At 39.4% G+C, this 23069-nt stretch overlaps 1 protein-coding gene across 19 annotated transcripts in view; it reads left to right on the top strand.

Annotated features, from left to right (window-relative positions):
• The window catches only part of Ca-beta (Calcium channel protein beta subunit), a 97235-nt gene that overhangs the window by 64215 nt on the left and 9951 nt on the right, over nt 1-23069 (top strand). For 5 of the 19 annotated variants that reach the window (XR_013059490.1, XM_076622598.1, XM_033350093.2 and 2 more), the window contains 8 exons: nt 13885-14001; nt 15519-15638; nt 15708-15918; nt 17331-17419; nt 19319-19455; nt 20021-20186; nt 20253-20622; nt 21125-21163. Coding sequence is in view for 18 of the 19 variants with exons in the window: in XM_076622598.1 (XP_076478713.1) it covers nt 13885-14001; nt 15519-15638; nt 15708-15918; nt 17331-17419; nt 19319-19455; nt 20021-20186; nt 20253-20622; nt 21125-21163 (1249 nt within the window). In the remaining variant the exon portion in view is untranslated. Of the gene's footprint in view, nt 1-891; nt 2582-5400; nt 5772-9052; nt 9620-13884; nt 14002-15518; nt 15639-15707; nt 15919-17330; nt 17420-19318; nt 19456-20020; nt 20187-20252; nt 20623-21124; nt 21164-22076; nt 22139-23069 lie in introns of those variants that run through there. The other 14 variants (XM_033350100.2, XM_033350096.2, XM_076622599.1 and 11 more) reach the window with 12 other exon arrangements.

Genomic DNA, 23069 nt, shown 5'->3' with positions numbered 1-23069 from the left:
ATTTTAGTAGCACGCTGGCCGATTCAACCTAGACACAACCCAGACCTACTTATCGATTACAATACTCGTTTATAGCCGATGTTACCTGACTCATCAAACCCAAGTCTCCCTATAACATTACCAGCAAGCTGACTTTTCCAATCTTCGGCAACAATCTTTTTCACCAGTCACCCTCGCAATTAGAACCTTTCAGACTTCTATATTTTCTTCTATAGTTGATGGAACTTTTGTTGATATATAAGAAAGATTTCGTTTCCGGTTTCCCTTCAGAAAGCACGGTCAGTGATTCACGAGTGTTGGGATACTTATTAATCTCATACAAAGTACGATAATTAACTGGACTATATAGAAACGATTAATAGATTAGAATTTTATGTTCTTGTTCCTAAGAACTATAAAGATATAGAGAATATTATTTATTGTTCTACAGTAGGAAAATACCAGTTCTTGTTCGATTATCAGATAAGATAATCGAGAATTTATCGGTATTTCTTTATTCGTTATTTATTTGTTATGTTCACGAAAATATGAATTTACAAAAATTCCGCAGTCCAATCCATGGTCCAAGCTATGTAGTGATTTTTATACTCTTCTCAATTTTCTAATCGTTTCACGAATTTGTTCAGTAAGTGTTCGGATGTTTGGGAATGGGGATGCACGTCCTAAATCATGGAATGTTATCGAGGAGTATCGGCTCAAAAGCCAACGGGCTGACTCACATTCCGCGGTCTCTAGGAATTACCTCTAACCGGCTGGTATTCCTCTTCCCCATGTTCCTTCGTTGAACGAGGAAAATTACGACGGCTCGAGCACTCTCCGGCTGGCTGGCAGAGTTTTCGGTGTGGCGGCCACCGTTTTATTTATAGCGGAGGAGGTCGTGATGCGTTCCAAAAGCTACTCGTCGCACCAGTAGCACACGTTCGAGCGTACCGGCCTTTCGTCTCCGTACACCCAGTTCTCACCGATCAGTGTCTGTCCATTTTACTTGTTCGAGACACGGATGAAGAAAGGACGCGGATGCGTGTTTCGTGAATCGAACCTCTGACCGCGTGTAAATCGTCCAAGAAATCGTGTATCCCCGTTGTGTTTCTTCAGTCATCTCGTTCGGCGGACACACGTGACTACGTGGATTTTAACGTGGTCGAGACACGCAGTGTGTTAGCAGAGTAACGTAAAGTGTTAGAGAATCGATTTCTACGGACGAAGAATTGTGGTTCTGTTGGGAAAACAGAGATAGTTGGGTGTAGAGAGATATGAATGAGCGTGGGATGCATTAAACTGGTAGTGGTAGGTCCTCTTACGTTTGTTTAGCCAGTAGTAGTGAGTTGTAATATTAGGCCGGTGCATGTGAAATGTTCTTTCAGAGAAAACTCTGACCGCGTGTGGCTTCTTCGAAATATGTAAAAGACAATGAATGAAAGTAATTTTTATTGAACGAACGATTACGTAGCTTTATTATTCCAGGTCCATCAGAAGCGTTAAATTCTTAAATTTGCTTCTTCATTTATGAGTTCAAAAAATCCTGTGACTGAAACTTTCTTTAAAAGGTTAAATTTCCATCTTCATTCCTGTTTCTTTGCGTCTCAAAAAATTTTCATTGAATTTTCTCCAAACATAAATTCATATCAGAGAATCGCAGGATTATTACGATTTTTCACGACAATCAATAACAAAATTTTCATATTAGTCTTATAAACCTTCGTAACATTAAATATACATAATTTATAGGAATTTTCATTGGTCTCTCTTCATTGGTCCAGTTGATAATTGGCTTGATGACGACAGAGCAAAATATCATAAATGTTATTAACCGATGAAACATTCTGTACGCACCTATGCATAATATATAATTGTAAATGATTCAAGAATAATTTATATCACTCCCACATAACATCTCTCTTACAATAACATATATAGTTGCCAATTAATTTTTAACTCCCGATATACATTTCAATATTCCATTCCCACTCCCCCTTTTTAAAACCTAAAAGTTCGACTTGAAAAGTCAAGGTTAAGGCCAGAGATTTATGCGTTCGATATACCCCCAAACACGTCACGAGCAATCGCGTTTAGCGTTCGGCATTGATCCAAAGATCTCTCGAACAAGCCTGTTAATCGTTTCTATTCTTGAATCCCATACCTTGCAAACAATCGTTTCTCGTTCCTTGAAACTAACCACTTGCCGTTGAAAGAATCGTAAAAATCGAAGAAAATCGAATTCCGATGCATCCCTCGCAATCAACGACAAAAACTGAATAACAGTCTGGCGTGTACATGCGTGTGAAGTGAAAAGCAACTGACAGCCGGCCCGTGATAAATGCGGTTTAGAACCAGGACCCGACGTACTTCGTGCCGGAAGTCGATGGACTCGCGAAGCTGACGAAAACTGATCCACGCAGGCGATCGTGTAAACGGATTTCGTTCATCCGATTGTTCAGCCTTCTTTGTATCGACGAAAGTACGTGGTACACGCGAGTTCTCCGCCCTTTTGCGAGTTTCCTGCGATCCGCGCAACCGGAAAATGGCGCATCTTCGACGACCAGCTAGACGGGAACACTACAAGCCCTTTGGCAGAAGGAAGGTAAACGAAACTAGACTAACGAGCTGTTGTATTTTTTTACTAACTCCCAATTTGTATCGGAGGAATTGCAAGTAGAGTGTGACGTTCTACTTGCTTCGAATTATCGATCCAGTCTTCTCAATTCGACTATTTTTGCGGATATCGAATAAATTAGTAAATTGAGGGACGTAAGAATTCTGGTGAAACAGCTAATGTCTAACACAGAGATAATATTTCGAGGCATTTTTCATGACTATAGTAATAGATATAGCGATTTGGTCTGTAATTGATTCAAATCTGAGGAAGGGAATATATTAATGGTAATTTTTGAAATAGAATATATCGCATAGTGTGGTTTATAACGATGGCACATAATCCACTCTAATTTGAGGAAAGGTATTTGGTCGAGTATAATGCTTGGAATGGAAATGTATGTAGTTCCATTTATTATGGAATTACGTTCCAATAGGTTTCAGCGATATCAGAAAAATTATTACAATTTAACAGTCTTTCTAAACGTTACTTTGAGGAGGGTAGATAGGGAGGACATGTATAATCTTGTTAAACTCGAAAGAGTTAAAATGAAAATGGAAGAAAGGAATGAGATTAAATATCGCCCCTTTTATATAAAAATTGTGAATGTGCAAGTTGTTGGCTGCTGTGGTAAGGCATTGGAATTTCAATGCAAATTCTAATTCAAAGTGTGTATCAGTGCCAATAATGGTATCGACGTGGTCGATATAAGATAAGAAAAAATGAATTCGACGGAACGTACTAAGAGTGTAATAAGATTATTTTCATAAGTGTGCCTTGTGTAACCGATCTATTCTTAAAATTCTACTTTAAATGACAGGATGCTCTAATGCCGCCTTTCTACTGAAATAGCTGCGACGTCCTTCGTCGGACGAGTGTCCTCTTGGTCGCCAAGTTTGCCAAATCAGCCTTCTGCAATGTCTGTTTTGCATCATTTGCAAATTAGATATGTCTTCATTCCTTGCATATAACCGATCAAACGTGTGTATGTCTACCACTTTCTAGTCGAAATATCGAACACGATAATATAGAACGAGTAAAGCTGTATAAATCTTCAATTCAAGGATGCTTCGATTTGATCAGTTTGCGGTTGCCACACGAAACAGACAATTACGTCTAACTTTGAACTCGTGCCACTCTGGAATCTTATCTCTTAATTATGTTCGTCTAATTAAGAAAGAAGGGCAGACGTTGTTTCTTTACTCGAAACAAGACGCTCTTCGTCGCGACATTTACGTAATAATAGCCTTTCGGTACTGTGTGTCTGTAAAACAGGAAACTTTAAAGGGAAGAAGCTTTTTCGTAATAGCCCCGACGATTCCGGAAGAAAGATTCAAAGGTGAAAGAACGACGTGTACAATGTATAGCAGGTTTGACCCAGTTCCTGAATCAACCTGTAACTCACGCGAAAAAAAGGTCTCGTTGATACGAGTCATAGGGTTTTGTTGATAAATTGGATTCCCTGACAATTCCGTCATATTAACACGGAAAATCCGGTTCAAAATCCTTGTAGATTCAATCTTGTTTGTTGGAATACCGAGCTTGTCATCGATCATTAATGTCAGAAATTCAATTAGTCGATTGATTTCCACTCCCCTCTCGTTGTCAGGGTAATTCATCAAATTCTTCAGTTTGTCTAGTATTTGTAACGTAATTATATTCAAATACAAATCAAATTATCTTGTTCTTAGGAAAAAGGAAAATATTCCGAGACGATTAATTTACGCTTATTTTTAAATATTTATTACAAAATGAATGAATTATATTTAAACATATTTATGAATTTCCTACAGAAAAGATAAACCAAGATAAATCGAGATAAACAATGCAAAGCGTTGCAAACGATGCCTGTTCAATAAATTAATAAGCAAATTTTTAGAAACACACTTATAAATTTCCTAAATAAAAAGGAAAGGTAAATTCCAATCCAACGTGTACGCAATCATTCCAATCAATCGATATATACATATTCTACTATGTTTTACTTTGCCTCTAGAAAGATTCGCTGTCCAATCAACGAACCAACTATTGTGTATCCAATCAGAAACTTATCAATTCTCTAAAGAAAGAGGAAGAGAAATTCCACGGTAAATCCTAATCCAAAAAAACAATCCCTACTTTGCATTCTAAAAAAAAATCTGCTATCGAATCAACGAACAACCTACATCCAAACACAGATCTACCGATATATTCCTCAAAAAGAACAAAATCGTCCAATCTAAATTCCAATTCAAGACGCATACTCCACAATCTCTGAAAAAAACGTCTATTCTCCACACGCAGAAAAATCTATGCTATGAAATCAACAAACGCAACATCTCTGCCCTTCGTAACGCGGAAAGCTGGTTTCTATTCTGGACCGGTCTTCTTTGACCCGGCAAACTTATCGGCTAAATATTCGATTCATCCGAATGACACACTTTCGGTCGGAGGAACCTTTGACCGCAGAGCGGCGGCGAAGACGTCTCGTGGTTTCGCGATTCGACTCCGATCGTCCTCGGCGCATACACGTTACCAAGCGCCTAGTAAGCGTGTATACGCATACACACACTCACATAAATGTATTCAAGAACGCGTGTATTCGTACAGTTTGATAGGACACGTTGCCTTCAGGGTGCAGTGGCCTGGCGTTGTCGTGTGGGTCGCAATGGGTGGCAAGGATCGGGACGGAGGAGGGGTTGTGGATCGATATAGTTACGGGGGTGTCGTCCGGCTTCCTCGGTGGCGCCACAGAGCGGGTGAGTCGGCAAACCCTTAGGCCGATGTATCAACTAACCCAGGCAGGAACGCGATTCGAGTTCGCGGGGACGTACAGCACGTAGTGTCAGTACGCGAAGAAACGTCGTCCCCCCATCATCGTCAAGTCGCGCGTGTGCCATTTCGAAACGACACCGATATCGCATTCGCAAGTTCAGTGTGTTCGAATAAAAAATAAAAAAAAAAAAGAAAAAAGCAGAAGAATTTCAACGATCCACGTTGCATCGTTCCACTGGAAGGTGATCGAGGAATTTCAATTTGTTTCATCTCGACGTGCTTCCTGTTCTACTCCACGAAGGGAACACGCGTAGTGCCGGGAGGCTCGGCGGACCACGCACGCGACCCCGGCCACTTTTCGACGTTTCCAAGCTGTTGATATTTGTTTTCCTTATCTACTTCCGCGCGAGACGATCGAACGCAGGTATACACCGTTGAGTAACGTAGAACGCGTGGAAGGAGATTCGTCCAGTCACTGGTCAGACGGGAGGAAAACCGGGCTAAGGATGAACGCAGGCAGCAGGCTTTTACGATAAATGTTGATAACGCTTCGCGGCGGGCCGAGTCGATCGAATGAACATGAACTCGCCACTCCACGATGTCGTTGACCCGCTTCCGAGAGCGTCCTCCGCTTTCATAGACCCCCGTTCGAGTTTTCGTGGATTCGCAACCCGTCTCGTCTCTCTCGAGTGTCTTTGAAGCGATGAAACGTCTACATCGCTACTTGGATAGTCTACATTCTCTCCCTCTCTGTCTCTCTTTTTCTCTGTGTTCGCCTTTCTCCCTTGTTTTTCAAGCGTCTTTTCTTTTTTTCTTCGTTTTTATTCCTCCCTTTTTATGGTGCTTATCGTCGACGCTCTTTGAGCAAATTACGCGTCGTTGTTCGGAGGAAGACAAAGAGGACACTTGGCTGGATAAGGACATCCTATTATTCTTCAAAGGACACTGCCATTATTCGCGAACGAGGGTTTCTTTCGACGTGTCCCTCGGAATCTTCTTAACGCCACGAGTAATAATCGCGCGATGATATACAGAGGGTGTTATCTCGATAATCGTGAATCGTTGCTTCTCGCTGAATAATCGTCCACTGTTTACAAAAGGATAGCGCACTCGACACGGTACACTGTAACAAAGGGGTCAACGAAATCGATTGCCCTCCCTCTCTGATAATTCCAGACAGTCGAGTCTTTTTTTTTTTAAATCGTAACGTCCTCGATCCTCCGCTGACGGATTTCCAAGCCTACGACGTAGATAGAGAATACCTCGCTAATTAATTATCCAGAATGATCGAGGGAATTGCGTGACGTTGCTTCGTTCGTTGCTCGAGAAACGTTTTCTATGATATTAATGTAATTTCTATTTTCACGTCTCATTTAGCTTTCCCGAAATTTGGAAATTCCGCGAAGGAATTTGCTCCTTGTTCCATAACATCACGTGTATAATCCATTCTTTGACCATAAGTCTGGAATCCTCTTAACGATCTTTCATCGTGACCACCCATAATCGAAGCCTTACCAGCTCGATCCTTCGGTCTCAGCTATTAAACACGTAACAAGGTCTTTGCACACCGTCGATTTACATAAGCGTCGTATCGTCTGAACGATGTTTCAATCTAGTTCGAACCAAGACTCTCTTGCACGATAATTTATTAACTAATAATATTAGTGAACCGACGAGTGACGAGTCGTAGGTTATTGACTTCAAGCGCTCAATTTTAGAATTTTGCATAGAAATTAAATAATCGGTTGACCTGTAATTTATAAAATTCATTTGTATAATTTACTTCTTTTATCTCAATCTATATCAACGAAATTTTAATTAGTATCTGACTGAATAGTCGCGATCTGAACGACAAAACTTTTTTAACCTGACAAGTAGTTTTAGAAAGTATCATCTTTGATCCTAGCAAAATTTGTTTACCTTTGATTGTGTCATATCAAAGAACAATGTTATAAAGCAATATTGAAGCGAGAAGATTGATAAAAATCTACTTACCGGATTTTTTCTTGGGATAACACGCAAATGGATAAAAATCCGCAGTCAAGCAACAGGGCCACGGTGAACGTTTTGAACTTCGACTATGTGATCAAAATGGATCGATTAAAGGCGTTCATGAACAAACGATGAAATAAACCTCGGCTATATACAATGGGCTATGCTACAATGAACTAATTCCTTCTAAAACTTTGTTCATTGTAGCATCAGTTCGTTCTAGCATACATAAAAATACGTAATATATATGTATTCAAGGATAATCGGTTGCGAGTATTTTGCTCACTAATAATTAAAATTATATAGCAAAATAATTAAAAGAATTATATTTCCTGCTACAAATAATGAATAAATAAATGAGTCAACTAAACTAATAACGCAATGAATAATACTTTGTCACGTTCGTTATGACATCTTCGTTGGTTGTAGTATTTTGACCTTATTCGCAGCAATTGTCATAGTTTTCGTTGGTTTTAAAATCATTCGTAACGTACCCCATTGTATATATAGATGATACGAGATGGCCCAGTAGTTTCCATGTTACGTGACCAGACTTCGCGACCGATCAAATCGACCGTGTCGAGGATGTTGCAGGCATCCACGTCCACGGACAACAACGCGATCTCCAACCGTCGTTACTTTAATTGCTACGATGTAATTAACGGACGAGCAGTCGTTAGGCGAGGTCTCGGAGCCAAAGACGAAGCTCACGGTCTCCCCTCGTTAAGATCCTCCTCTTAAGAGCAATTATACCAGCATATTTTGTGACAGCGATGAAACGACCGCCAGTCTGGCACCGACCAACCGGTGTCAATCTCTACCAGACGATTCGTCGCGAAACCATTAGAGGAGAAGGAATAGAGTTATGGTGGTGGTTGCTTAGATCCGAAAAAGGCCTTTCTTGTAACTCTCCTTGACCGTTCTTTAAGTATAATATGTAGGAGAATAAAAAGTCTTAGAGTATCTAGAGAGAAAGAGAGAAAGAGAGAGAGAGAGAGAATGGAAAGAAAGGATACTTAGGAAATATCATGAATTATGCGAGGGTTTTTGTCAAAATTTAGAAGACTGTGACGTATATTTGTTCTGAAGCTTTTCTTCCGCTATCTTCTCTTTTTTGGAAGTATATAATGGATTATATAGATGAGCGAGGTTATATGTTATTACATACTGGTAAAAGTGGATTAGTTAGATTTTAGAGGATTTCGATAAGAGGACATATATTTGGAAATTTTGAATCCGATAATCTCCTCTTTGATTTAGTGAAAGTAACAGAGCAAAATAAAATAGACTTTGTCTAGAAGACTCAAACCACGTGGAACATAATACACTTGACCCATTCGGACTACACTTGATCGTACGTTAAACTTTATACTACCATAAGGGAATATCTGTATTCTAAAATTTTGAATCCAATAACGTTTCCTTTGAGATTTGATAATGGTAGTAAAATAAAGCGAGCCCAGAAAATGTAAACCATCTAGAATATAATATTTGAAATATTCAATAGAGAAATGTTAAACAACTGCAAGAAGATCAAATAACATATCGAATAATATAATTTCCAATATATTCAATAATACAATTAATACAATTCCCCTCGAAATTTGATAAATGTAGAAATTTCGAACCACCATCGTATCAGTATCGTGTCTGCGTTCATCCGCCAAAATCTCGAAGCTTGTCACATTGAACAAAGAATCTCCTTGTCGACAGCGTGTTCGAAGCTGAACACGAGGAGAGGATCATCGAGAAGCGATCTCGTCTCGCGGAGAAATCCGCGATGGACGCGAAAGTCGAAGCACCAGGTGCGATTCGAGGTGCGATGAAGCTGGAAAGCTGTGAGTAGAAACGCGACTGGCGTTTGGATGGCTTGCAAACGGAAGCGGAAAAAGTCGTGGAAGAGCGCCTGAGGTGAAGTTCCACTGGCTGCACGGCCTTCGCGCCGGCCAGCATGGCGTAGCAACGCCGCGAAAATCCCACGTTAAACTTTTACCAACGGGGCAGAGTCTATTGCTAAGTTTGTTCCATTGGTTGAAAGAACGAACAGAGCAGAGGAGAAAAAGACGCAATGCGGTAGCGTGTGCTAAGCGAGAGCTTAGCGGATCAACGTCGTGCCACAGAGCCGGTTCAGAGAACGAAACTGGGCCATAACAGAGTCGAAGGGCCCGGCGAAGGTGGATAAAGCCACTCGAACAACGGCCCTGGCGACGACGGCGTTGGCTTCCGGCGATGATCGGATACAATCAACACAATTCTGGCTACAACAAGCTATTCACGCAGGTACACTACAGACAATCGTCCTTTCAAGTCTCTTTTCATTGTGTCTTGCTATGGTCATAAAAGAAAATTTGGTAGAGATTAGTTGACACTCATTGAGAATTTTATGTAGATACTTTAGAAGATCCTTTCGTCATCTCTTTTACTCTTCTTTTATATTTTCTTTTTCCATTCTTCATTGATATTTTCCAAACTTTCCTTTTTTCAATTGTCAGTTTTTGTGATTGTTAATTTTAATATTCTTCCATTATTCAGTTAATTTTCAACTAGATATCATTTGTTTCCATACGGTTTTAAACATGAGAATGAAAGAAATTCATATTAATAATTGACGATCACATGGTAAAACGTATGACAATTTGCATGATTTTATGTAACTTTTATTTAACGTCTTAAAGGGATACAAAGTAATTGAGTAAATGATATATGAATTTTTTGAAAATAGATGATATTTTGTAAGAAAGGAATAGTATCAGTTTTTCGTATAACTAATGTTATTAATATTTGTTAAATATTCAAGATCATAAAAGAGACGTATAATTAATCTAAAAATCAAACGAAAGGTTTAGTGCAGAATTGATTGACGATATATTGAATTTCTATAAAACAAGGAAATTGTCACTCATCGTATTCATTTCACTTATGGTATTCAACTATTATATCCATATTGAAACTTGTAGCAATTAACTGAATTAAATTGAAGCTTCCGCGAACATCATTATTTATATTCTCTCAATTTAATTAAGGTGATCGTTCTCGTTTATATTCCGAAGAAAAACGATCTCGTTTTAGCTTTCACCTTAATGTTATTTTTTTTGTAATACACGACACAGGCACACAGGTAAGGTTATAAGAAGATAATACTTGTAACGCGTACGGCGTACACGTTTCATAAAGGGTGTCAATGAATCGGCCTCCTTACACAAAGTAAATTAGTTGCAAGGGAGCAGCGTGGAGCCTACGAAGCGTCTTCATACATTTTCTCGATTTTATAAAGGATTTTCCGTGGCGTGCGATGCGTCATACAAGTTTTACATTAATCAGCCTGGCGTGAAATAAAACCGGCCAGGCGTGCTATCGTTGCACAGCCTCGATCCTTTACGTTGCAATCTAAATCGATCTGGTTTACATTTTGAGCGTGAAACCGAGCGTTTCCAGTATGCTCTGTTGCTCCTGCAGCCGCTGTTTTCGTCCTATTCACAGACTTCTTTTTATCCTCCTTTTATCCGCGTCGAGTTTTTAGTACTTTGTTTGCGTTACCTCGCCATTCTTCTACACTTAACGTTTACTTCATTTCCATCTTCCATCGTTTACCACTTTGGTCTCCTTCAAATTCAATTGAGGTAACTCGACTTGAAGTTTGTGTACACACGAGTCAAGTTATTTGACGCGAAGACATTTAAGTTCGAGTAATCTGATTTTGAGTGGATATTTAACCCAGATCTGCCCGTCATACGCTCAGAAGGATGATTTAAGGTACCCAAACTTAATTTCTCATCTTTTTGGAGCGTTCATAATGGCCAATATCCTTTTAGAAGGACAATGGTCTGAAAATTAATCAACAGATTTAATTTACAATTTAGTACTATCGTTTATAACGCTGAATGTACTTTTAGAAAGACAGTAATCAAAAACTTACTCAGCAGACTTAATGCAGAACTTAAATGGAGCAGACACGGCCTTATTTTGAAAAATACCGCTGCAAGCTCAGATACATTTAAGTTAAATGAAAATGGATGTCCGAATGGCATATATTTACAGTCAACTTAGTTTAGAGAGGCAAGAAGGTAATAGGAAGTAACATTACATTACCTAGTAGCTGTTGCTCTTTTCACGACAAGAAATAGCTGAGAACTCGACAAGACGTTTTAAGACGAGTAAAATAACAGATTCACGTTAGTACAGTGGCCTGAAGCTACTTGAAGTCAACTGACTCAGTTAACAAGAAACATAGAAACTTGAAAGTATATTTCAAGATATTTTCATATCCATCCCCTATCTTCTTCCATAAATTCCTATCATCTTAATTTAATCTTCCAATATAGAAATTCGTATTACCCAATGACACAAAAATGCTCTGGCTAAAAATTCGTCACACGCGATTGTTCGAGAGCATTCCAGTCCTCGTGATCCCCCGGAGGGTCGAAAAAGGTCGTGGTGGCACGCATAGACGAGTTTACACAGTCACGCACGGGGAACAGGTAGAGAGACGATTAAGTAAAGGCCGTTGGCATGGTTACAAGCCCCGACCGAATGAACTCATCGTCCCGATAGAAAGAGCGAAAGAGAACGACAGAAAAAAGATCCCATTTAAGGGTGAGGAAGGCTGAGGGGAAGTAGGAGGGAATCATTTTGTAAATGAATTCGACTTTCATCCGTCTAATACTATATAACGAAATTCGAAATTGCCTCCGAATGCACCATGCTGAAATGCAAATCGAACGGTCGCCCGAGTGATGCGACACACGCTGGGCACCCTTTGCATTTAATTAAGTATCTAATTACAGGACAGGTAAAAGCTTTGACTTTGAAAGGTGGATCAATACGTCAATGTCGTCTTCGGTTTGGAATCGATAAAATTGTTAGAAATTGCGTCTTCTCGCTTCGATGAATTTCCAGGTCTCTTCATGCTCGAGAACGTTCGACATCGATACGTCTTCCATCGCGTTCGACGCAATCGATCCAATTAATTCGTCGTACGGGCAATTAATTGACCGTCCAACATCCCTTTTTGTCACATTGTCGCCAACATGGTTGCGTTACGAGCTGTTCCTGAAACGTTTGGCAGGATGTTCCGCGAGTTGACGCAACCAATTGCGCAGCGTGCGTTAACGTATAGATAGAATCCTAACTTTCGTCGCGGATAATTTCCGGTGTTGTTTGCCCAATTGCCACGCGATTATTCTAGAAATCACACGGAACTAATCGTGAAGTATATGTAACACTTTCGTAACGCGTACTTTTGGCATTGTGTTGCACTGACACTTATAAATTTAACTAAGATGTTATTATATTATCATAGGGAGTTAAAAGATACAGTGCGGGGAAGAAACATCACGATTTTACAAAATGGAATTATAACTGACATTGAAGAGCAATGCATAAATATAATGTACATCCCAGAATAGAGCGTGATAAACAATGCATAGTATGAAACATAGCGATACTCGTATACATTAGCATACATTCAAATCTTTTTTACATACCATTGTATGTTAGACAGTCTACTGAGCACTGTTTCGTTTTATTTAATTCCTTTCATAATCTAAAAATAAAAAAAATTCATGATAAACACGTACCTAATGAATATACGCTTGTCCGACCAGGTACGGTCCGCTCTACTTAGTCGCGTATTATCCACTTATTTGTACAAACGTTGAATTTTTCCAAGTCGAACGTATATAATTGCGTTTTGTTACGTTCCTATGACAGAAGTACGAGCAATTTATGAAATACGACAGTAAATTGGAGACTAGATATCAAAACAAATATGAAATGAGAAATTGTGCAAAACAAGAATTTCGTCGTTTATACCGATTCAAGTAACAAGCCGTTGCAAACTAGCACGTTAAAATATTTGCAAAGAAGTGGGGTCTGCAAAGACGGCTACGGTTGTTTCAGAACCGACGAAACTTCTCTTTTTAAGCTAATGGTCCCCGACTCTCAAAGCCCTTGAGAACTTCTCCAAGGCTTCCGTGGGCAAAACATCGGGCTCCCTGTAGTTCTTGGAACACGAACTTCGCGAAAAATCTTACCAGAGTCGTGACGCAGTAGTTACCAGTGTTTGACAAATTCCGTGAAACAAGAACTGACAAAATACCATAATAACTGGTAGCGTAAAAGTCTCCCATTTTCCAAATTCTATTCGTTCAAACTTTTATTTTACCAACCGCGCATTTTACTACTATTCGTCAAAGCAACATATTGGACGTATAAAATAAACAAAACAAGGAAACTCGCTTTCTGGAATCTTTGTGAACTCTGACAGAAAATAGAGTATATTAAAATTATCAAAAAACGACCAACGTTATTAATACGTTTTACATTACCGTTTGTAAAAATAATAACATATTGTATATATAGAAATAAAACGAGAAAATTCACTTTTTGGAATCTGTGAACTCTGAGAAAAAACGAAGTATATTATTATCACAAAATCAGGGAAGAGTCGTTACTGTACTCGGTTCGAAACTATTCGATAACGATCCGAAAGTAATAATGGATTTCGCTTGGAGGCGCGATTTAAACAAGTTTATTTTGTATTTCAGGGCTCGGCAGACTCGAACTACTCACAGCCGAGCTCGGATCTCTCGCTGGACGAGGAGAAAGAGAGCTTGCGTCGTGAGAAGGAGAGGCAGGCCCTCAATCAACTTGAAAAAGCCAGGGTGAGTCATTGATCTTTCGCATGTTCCAGTTTCACCTCTCCTTCCTCCACCCCCGTTTGGCTTGTTTTTCCACCGGTCTTTCGTAAATCGTTTGGTATCGATCGACTACTTCCGAACAGCGTCATTGCCTCTGACGCCGCCTTCACGTTCAAGTCTGTGTAAGTTGTCCGCCGAGGAATGAGGAGCGTGTCAATGAATAAGCGCGCCAGACCAATGAGATTTCGCACGCGGAGACCGCTTGGCGAAACCAATTAAGCGACTCGTGATCCTTTGTTTTCGACGATAGATGCAAATGCAATATATCGCGTTGCCAGCCGTGATACTATTGCCTTTAATTGTACCTTCCTTTCTAATAGTCGGTGCAACGCGTTCGAACTCGGTGAATTGGTAATTATCGGATCGGTTGTCTAGATGTTTCCGTCACACTCCTCTCTTCTTCCCTGTGTACGTACAGGATCGCCTAATTGTGTTCAACTTTGTATCAACGGGCTTTTGAATAGTGCAGAGTACGGAGAATGGAGCACACTTGTGATCCACCGAATTTTAAAATCTCTTTTGGTTTGCGAATTAAAAAATTTCTGACCATTTAAATCCTCGAATCTTCGAGTCTTCGAGCTTATATATTTACGAACATTCGAATGTAACTTAATCCTACGTTTCAACGATAAATTTCCTGGTACGAGCATGAAGTTTCGCAGAATTAGGGCGAGTATTTAGATCAAGTAATAACAGAGCGGGTCATGTCTGAATTATGAAAACTCTTTTGTTGGCCAGCATACACGGCCCATCAGTCGAATCACCTTCGGCTGAACAATAAATGAATATTGATTAAATAGCCGCGACCTTCGAGTGGTAGAACGACGTAACAAATGCGGACAGCACCCTATCACTGTATTACGCTTTTATTCTTTGCCGATGTGTCACATGATACATTGACAATGTACCGATCATCCGTGATCTCATCGGCATTTACTTTATGCTTAAATTATTGTTGCACGAGTATCGTTGCGATATAATGGATTACGCTACACGACCCAATAAAAAAGTCGATATCGTAAACAATAAAACTAGCTTATTTATCGAAATATTACCGCTGATATTCCTTCGGGAAAAATTTTCTAACGAGAATCTGGCTCTTAAGCGCTCTTTAACATCTTGACTATCGCGCGAATATTATATTAGGTTGTCCGAAAAGTTGTGATCTTTATTTTGATAAGATAAAATGGGTCATACGTAATTCGATAAAATAATATAAAACGGAAAATGTTGTGCATCCATTATTTCCTTATAAAACGAAAGAAACTTTTCGGACGACCTAATATGTATATTTTAGATTCTCATCGTTAGAAATTTATTAGTCCACGAGATTTATCCTTTTTTAATCATTATAAAAAATTTAGTAAAGAACGTAATCATCAATAACCACCATGTGGTAGGCAACATGTTAACGTATAACTTGTAATTAATGTTAAATTATATAGAGTGGCTTTAATAGAAAGTTTTTGTAAATTATACAGACGAAAGCGGTAGCGTTTGCAGTACGGACCAATGTGAGCTATGATGGATCTGTCGACGATGATTCGCCTGTCCATGGCTCGGCTATCAGCTTCGAGGTCCGCGACTTCCTGCACATCAAGGTACGTTCTTTATCTTTTGTGTGTTTTCTTAACGATCTAAAGTAATCGATCGTCCACGAAACTCTTCAGGAGAAGTACGACAACAATTGGTGGATAGGTAGGCTGGTGAAAGAGAACGCGGACGTCGGCTTCATCCCGTCCCCGGTGAAATTAGAGGCCCTGAGGCAGCAGGCGAGCGCTGCACGTGGTACAAAGGGTCTCTATTCGGCACGTGGAGGGTCTTCAGGGAACCTTGGCGAGAGTGGTATGCCCTCACGTGGTTCCACACCACCTACACCAGGTATCCTAGCACGTCCTTCTTTCTTTCCGCCCCGAAAACCACGGTGTACCGACCAGTTCGGCAATTCTCGACCGATCGATGTCTCGACAATGAAAACAGACCGGAGAGAGGGAGATCGTCGGCTCGTCGTACAAAAAATACAAACTGAAATAAGAGAGACAGAAAAGATATACGAGAGAGAAAGAAAACACGAAAGAACACTAAAAATCAGAAAGAATCCTAAGTTGGCCCTAAGTATATGTACATATACAAACACTATAGTAGCTTTTGTTTCTTTCCACACCGCATATGTCGTGGGCTTCTTTCTTTACCTTCTCACCATTCTTCTTTGCCCGTTTTTATTTTAGTTAAGAGAGTGAATCCTCGACTAGCGATGATCGAGTTCTGCGAGTTAGATCATAGGAAATTCAGCTAACGTTGCGTTGGTCATTGGAAATATTTCTGCATGTACTTTGACCGCCTTCTTAACTCTAGAACTACCGATCATTTACTTTAACCTATTCGAAACCGGTGACGCACTGGACATGCCAGTATTTATTTGATGTAAAATCAAATGCTGACGCATCCTATGCGTCGTATGAAGGTATTTGTGTTATCGTTATTAGTCACTAGAAGTAAAATCGTGTATTGCAGAGAGTATTATATAAGATTAAGAAATGACGTTGGTTTCGAGATAAAGATATGTAATCCTCGAACAGGATCATAGAAATTTCGAAATGTCAATCCTTGAAAATTTCCTGTGAGAAAATGTACTTTTTTCTCGAATGGGTTAACGTATACTAAAATGTACATAGATGATTATAATCAAAGTGATATAATGAAAATAATCACGTTCCTCTCTGAATAAAATCCAAGATCAATTTTTCCAAAGTTTCTGCATGTTTTTAATAATTTTAAACTGAAAAAGATCCATACTTGTAACAAGTTTAATAATTCTACTGTTAAACGTTTCGTCTAAACACTGATCCTACGGATCGAGAATTTCTCCTTCTCATATTGTAAAAAAGATACTAATTCGAGATTTTCATCAATGACCCACGCACGAGTACGATCACACGCTTGATATTAGTATCCACGTTCACCCGCCTCATAGTTCAGACTCGACGATACGATCAATCGATCCTGTTCGCCGACAGCCACTCTATTCACGATCACGCACAGACCCAGTCAATTTACGTCATATTTAGTATTCTATGCTGTAAATGAACTTTTCAGTAGTTGCTTCCACGATCTCTCCAGACAATCATATTCGACAGCATCGAATTTATTTAGTACCCTAGGTTTCTTAGTCTGCATTCGATCGCTTCTCACTCTAGTTTTCCTTTGAGAGAAAGAGGGACATCCGTCGATGCACGATGCATAGGAAGGATCGATTTCCACGATTAATTCGATCCAATTTCTTTTCTTGACAGGTGACGACAGCGACAGCGTCCGCGGCGGTAAGGCAACGTTGACCACGCCACCGGCTAAGGAGAAACGGAAGAACTTCTTCAAGAAGCCGGTAAACGATTTCGACGAATCGCAGTGTCTATGACTATTTCGATCCTTTTTGTGTCCACTCGTCTAACGTCGTGCCTGATTCTACTTTGGGTCTTTAGTCTTGTAGTCGACAGCTCGAGAAAGTATATATTTCTAGTCAAAAGTCTCGTCCACGTTTGCATGAACCTGAGATGATCCTATGAACGTTCAGAAGGAATCCTGTAAACGTACAGCGCTGTTTATGAGTACTAGGACACTTAAGTAAATCTGAAAAATCATTAGGAAATTACCAAAAACATTAAGAAACGCTGTCTTATTTGAAACAAAGATATAATATTATAACGATATAATAATGTAATGTTACAATAATAATTTCATCAAATTTTTAGCTTTTGAAGTTTTCCATCTAATTTGCCACAAAATAAAAAAAACTACATGAATCAACTCAGATTTATTATAATTTATTATGTTGCTTATATAACTCTTCCAAATTTAACAACTTTTATCTATATATATTGGTTGATATCTTTGCAGAAATACAAAATTCAAATCGAGTATTCCTTGATTACTTAAATTAATTATTACGTTTTTACGTGAAACCAGCAGGTGTCAAAATACTTATAATCAGAAATATAGCCTTATATTTCAATGAAATATTTTTCAGCAAATCCTATATTTCACGTCCATAGTACAACATTTTTGTAGTCGCATGAACATGAAATTTTATATTACGTAGATCTAATTAATTGTAATAAATACAATGTGTACGAATACTTCGTACAGCCATTGTGCAAAAAGGATTCTATAGACGCCGAAGAAGGCGTAAAACTTTATAGACGTTCAAAAAGGATCCCATAGATATTCACGGAGTATCTCATCAACCCTTACGGACGAAGATAAGCTCTATGGGATATTAGATAGGTCCAATCAAAATTTTTCGTCGGTTTGGCAAAGATTCGCGTTCGATAAAACCGGTGACGTGGACGAGGCTTACGTGTCTAAATTTATCTGTCGGTGCTAGAAAATATCGTGGGCCACGCGAGGACTAGCAGATTTATTTCTGTGAGTATGCGATTGTGTGTATGATACTGGGATACCTGCTGTCTCTGTGCATCGTGTATATCTGTCGAATCAAAGAAGAAGAAGAAAGTAAGGAAGGACAGAGGACGCGCATCGAGCTTTCAGACTCGTAACTCTCCAAACCGAGAGTTTATCCGATAATTCCCACTTTCAATTTCCGCCAATTTATTACGCCAACAAGAAGCAGTTATTCTAAAGTCTAAGTCCATTATTTCTCGGCTGACTGCTCTGCGAACTGTGTCAAATGTTCCTTTTCCTGTACTCTTTCCTTTTTTAACCACACATATACAATACGTCAGTGTGTCGATGTGAGTAGCAATTTCTAGCATCGATCGATAATCAAGTAACAATTATTCGATCTTAGCGGACCATTTTACCATGACGAGGACGATCTCGTCGAAGATGCCCTGACCTTGATGAAACCACGTGGTCCGTTTGCTGAAAATGGTTTGCCGAAAACACGGTAGAATGATGGCTTCTAACGAGAACAGATTTAGTGCGTAGGAGATCGTTGATAGCTTAGGTTGATCAGTAGTTTACAAAAAAGAAAAAAAAAAGAAAAGAAAGAAAACAGACTCTGCTTGGCCAAAGTGCCTTTGGAATGCTGAAGAAAGATGGTCGATGAGATGGCGATATTACCGTGAGAAGGACTTTGGCCGCGCAGGAGGGTAGGTCGTATACTGTCTCCAGTCGACGTGGCCATTAACTGTTTTCAATGTTTTCAATGTTGCATTCCGTGCGCACGAAGTCCTACGTAAGTGAGAGACTATCTTGGGGCAGATCCTGGCGTGTAGGACATCCTCTTAGTCGGTCTAGACTCATTCGTTCGTCTCGCTTTCAGGAAACAACCACGCCGTACGACGTTGTACCATCTATGAGGCCTGTCGTCCTGGTCGGTCCATCGTTGAAAGGTTATCAGGTGACGGACATGATGCAAAAGGCGTTGTTTGATTATTTGAAACATCGGTTCCGAGGCAGGTACGCGAAGCTCTCTTTAAAGTTGAAGCTCTTAGTCGAAGAGCAATTATTTTTATAAGAGCAATTATTGAACATCTATTTGCATATTTTCCGTAACACTTATGTACATGTGCATGCTGAATTCGAATCTGCAAATAGACTTTTTCCATCACTCATACTTTTTCTGTGATTGCTCTTTTCATTACTATTACTAAAAATTATTGAATTCGTAGCAAGTTATTTTACTAATAACGGTACGCTATACGTAAGATGAATTTAAATTAATTTATACTTGGCACATTCCTTAAGAATAAAATTCTAATATTGAAGAAATTTATTACATAGTTAATAGCTAGTCTTTGTGAGGTTTATATAATATCTTATCATACAATATAACAACAAAATAAAAATATTTTGTGAGCCAATGTTATTTGAATAATTATGTTTATATAATACTTTATCATGTTATACGACAAGAAACGAAGGATGTTTTGTAAATCGATATTATTCGAATATTATTCTATTTGCACGAGGAAGTATTCCATTCTTCGCACTTCTGGCTAAATATTTGTTTCTACGATTTCAGAATAATTATCACTAGGGTAATGGCAGACATTTCACTGGCAAAGAGATCGTTGCTGAACAATCCATCAAAACGAGCGATCATGGAACGATCCACGAGCAGGAGCAGTTGTTTGGCGGAGGTTCAAGCCGAGATCGAGAGGATTTTTGAGCTTGCCAGAACCCTTCAGGTACTTTATCAACCATTTGATCCTCTCGTTTCTAAACATTGTCCACTTACCACTATTAATTTCTAGTTGGTAGTTTTGGACTGCGATACCATCAATCATCCGTCGCAGTTAGCTAAGACCAGCCTGGCGCCAACGATCGTCTACCTGAAGATTTCGTCACCTAAAGTGCTCCAAAGGTTGATCAAGTCGCGTGGAAAGTCGCAGATCAGACATCTGAACGTACAAATGGTGGCTGCTGAGAAATTGGCTCAGTGTCCTACAGAGATGTTCGACGTGATCTTGGATGAGAATCAGCTGGAGGAAGCTTGCGAACACGTAGCTGAGTACCTGGAAGCTTACTGGAGGGCCACGCATCCTCAAGTGATCGCTACAGTGCCACGTCCGATCCCTGCACCGGATGCACCGGTCGACGCGTTAACACCTCGCGTCACATCAGGTATCATATTCATTGTGACGCGTCGATTATGGTCGCATATTATCATCGAGGATCTCGTAGCAGAATGTTACCAAGTACAAATATTCTACGTGAGTTTCATTATCGCGGAGAATGGCCTGGTTAGGATTGTACACCTTCATAGACGAGTAGAGTATTTGTATTTCAAAGGTATTTTAAAATTGGGTCGTTTAATTGCTGGTAAAAAGAGGAATTTTGTGTATTTCGTGATTTGATTTCGATAGACTCAGACTGGAAATCTAGACAACGACATCGAATCATATATCAGTCAATTACTTACCACAGAGAATTATTTAAGCTCGGTGATCGCGACATATCATCATCATTATTCTCGTCCACGACTGTCAATCCTTTTCACACAGTCTCAATGCGATCCTCACCTCTCAGTCATGGCTGGTTGGGTCGAGGTTTCTAGCTCACTTGAAACTCTAACGAGCCCCAATTCCGTCAACTAACACTCGACACTTTCTTCTTGCCTCTTCAGGTGCCCATCATGAGAGTTACTACGGCCACGAGCCAAGAGGTAACCCAACCTTTTTCTCGAGCGCAAAATTGTACACACGTCCCTTTTTCTTTCTTTTCTCTTTCTACGAGTCCAACGTCGCGCACCCTGTGTTCCGTTACTTGCTTGAAGATGTAGAAAAATAGAGAGAAGAAAATAGATAAAAGGTTCAGCTGATAGAATAAATCGGAGAGAAACGATTATATTCGTTCTGGTATTTTTCAACGCGCGAACAAACACCGTCGTTCGTTTTTCCTCTTTTGTTCCATTTTTTTTTTTTCTTTTTTGTTATCGAGAGTTGGATTCTCGAGAAAGAGCAATGGCGACATTCGAAGCTAGTAATGAAACACATCTGTAGTTGTATCATTAGCTGCACGTAGCCGTTGCATGGATTCGTGTTAGAACGTAGAGTTACTCTTTATTGGAAAGACTGCTAGTCGCTGGTTGCAGACCTATACTCAGCCTTGTAAATTATTACGATATATCGTTCGATGTACGCTGCACGTCCTTCTTCTTCGTGTGCACGCTATAGCGTCTGAATGACGCGCGAGAAGTTATATCTCTCATTTTCGTTGTATATACCCTGCTCTCGTTGTTTCTTCTATTTAAATCAGCGCTGTTCGAAATAAACTCGGAAATTCCAAGAATCCTATTTAACCTTCTTTTTCTTTTCCTCTTATAAAAATTTTAATATCACGTTCTATAAAAAAAAAAGAAAAAAAAAAAGAAAGGAAGAAAGGAGATTCCACCAACGCGAACAACGCTGGTTTAAACTATACCTACAAACTTATTATTTTAACTTGCGCGTTTTCCGCATGATTTGGCAGATTAAAAATAAACTAGCAGTCTTTGAACTATCAAGAAAAATACACGTATCACGGTGAAAGATATTCGTACAGAAAGCACGACACCTTTATATTGAATTTCTTTTCAGCGACGATATATGGATCGGCAAACATGTATCAACCTCTGCAAGACAATGGCGCGTTCGTTCTCGTTAGTTTCAATCACGTTTTCATATTGTTTTTCTTTGCTCATATCCACTTCCTTTCTGCGCTCCACCAGAAAGACACGACCATCCCTCGTCGTCAGTTTCACCGCCTCTATTATTCATCCTCATCTCTACGATCGTTTAATATAATTCTAGCTGCAGCTTACCTCGTGCACGCTGCGCTCTGTCTACTACCCTGACACGAGTGGATTTACCCGTGACATCTGTTCGACTATTAATATTCATTAAAAGCGTTTAGAGCATGCGTTCACGATGTCGTCACGGACAAAGACTTCTCAAAGTGAAAAGACTAACGTCTTCTTGATAGTATCGTGAATGAAGCTATCATGTTTCATGGATCGTTCATTCTTTTTGTTCAATGCCCTCAACTGGTACGGTAGAATAATTTCTAAACAATTTTCGCAATTATGACATTGTATACGGAGGCTCGTAAAAGTATTTGAACATTTACCATAGTGAATTTTTTTTATATATTTTAACGTAAAAAAAATCTTACTTTTGGTTAATTTCATTTTGTATATATGGAAGAATTTTATTCCTCCTCTTGTAAAATTATCGACTGCACGAAGAACGGACTAGAAAATCATCGTTTCGATAATTTTGCACTAGCATGTCGTCAAAGATTCAATTTTTCAATGTTTATGCTCAGAGAATATTAATAGACAGAAGGAAATACGTGTCACGTGAATAGTAACCGCCTGGTTGGATCCAAAATCTTAAAATAAATCTTATGAGCTACCAGTTAAGGGTTGATCACGTAAAATCCACGCGTGTAACATGCTACGCAAGACTAACAACACGTAAACAAGCGCGTGACCGTCCACCCTTGCATACTCTCTATCTTTTTCTCTTTCGTTTCATCGTAAAAAAAAAGTCCTCATTCGATGAATCGCAATAATCTCCACCAAAACGACG

This window comes from Bombus vancouverensis, chromosome 11 (genome assembly GCF_051014615.1).
Source record: "Bombus vancouverensis nearcticus chromosome 11, iyBomVanc1_principal, whole genome shotgun sequence".
NCBI lineage: Eukaryota > Metazoa > Arthropoda > Insecta > Hymenoptera > Apidae > Bombus > Bombus vancouverensis.
Note: the sequence above shows the minus strand (reverse complement) of the source record. Positions and strands in the feature narration are given on the sequence as shown.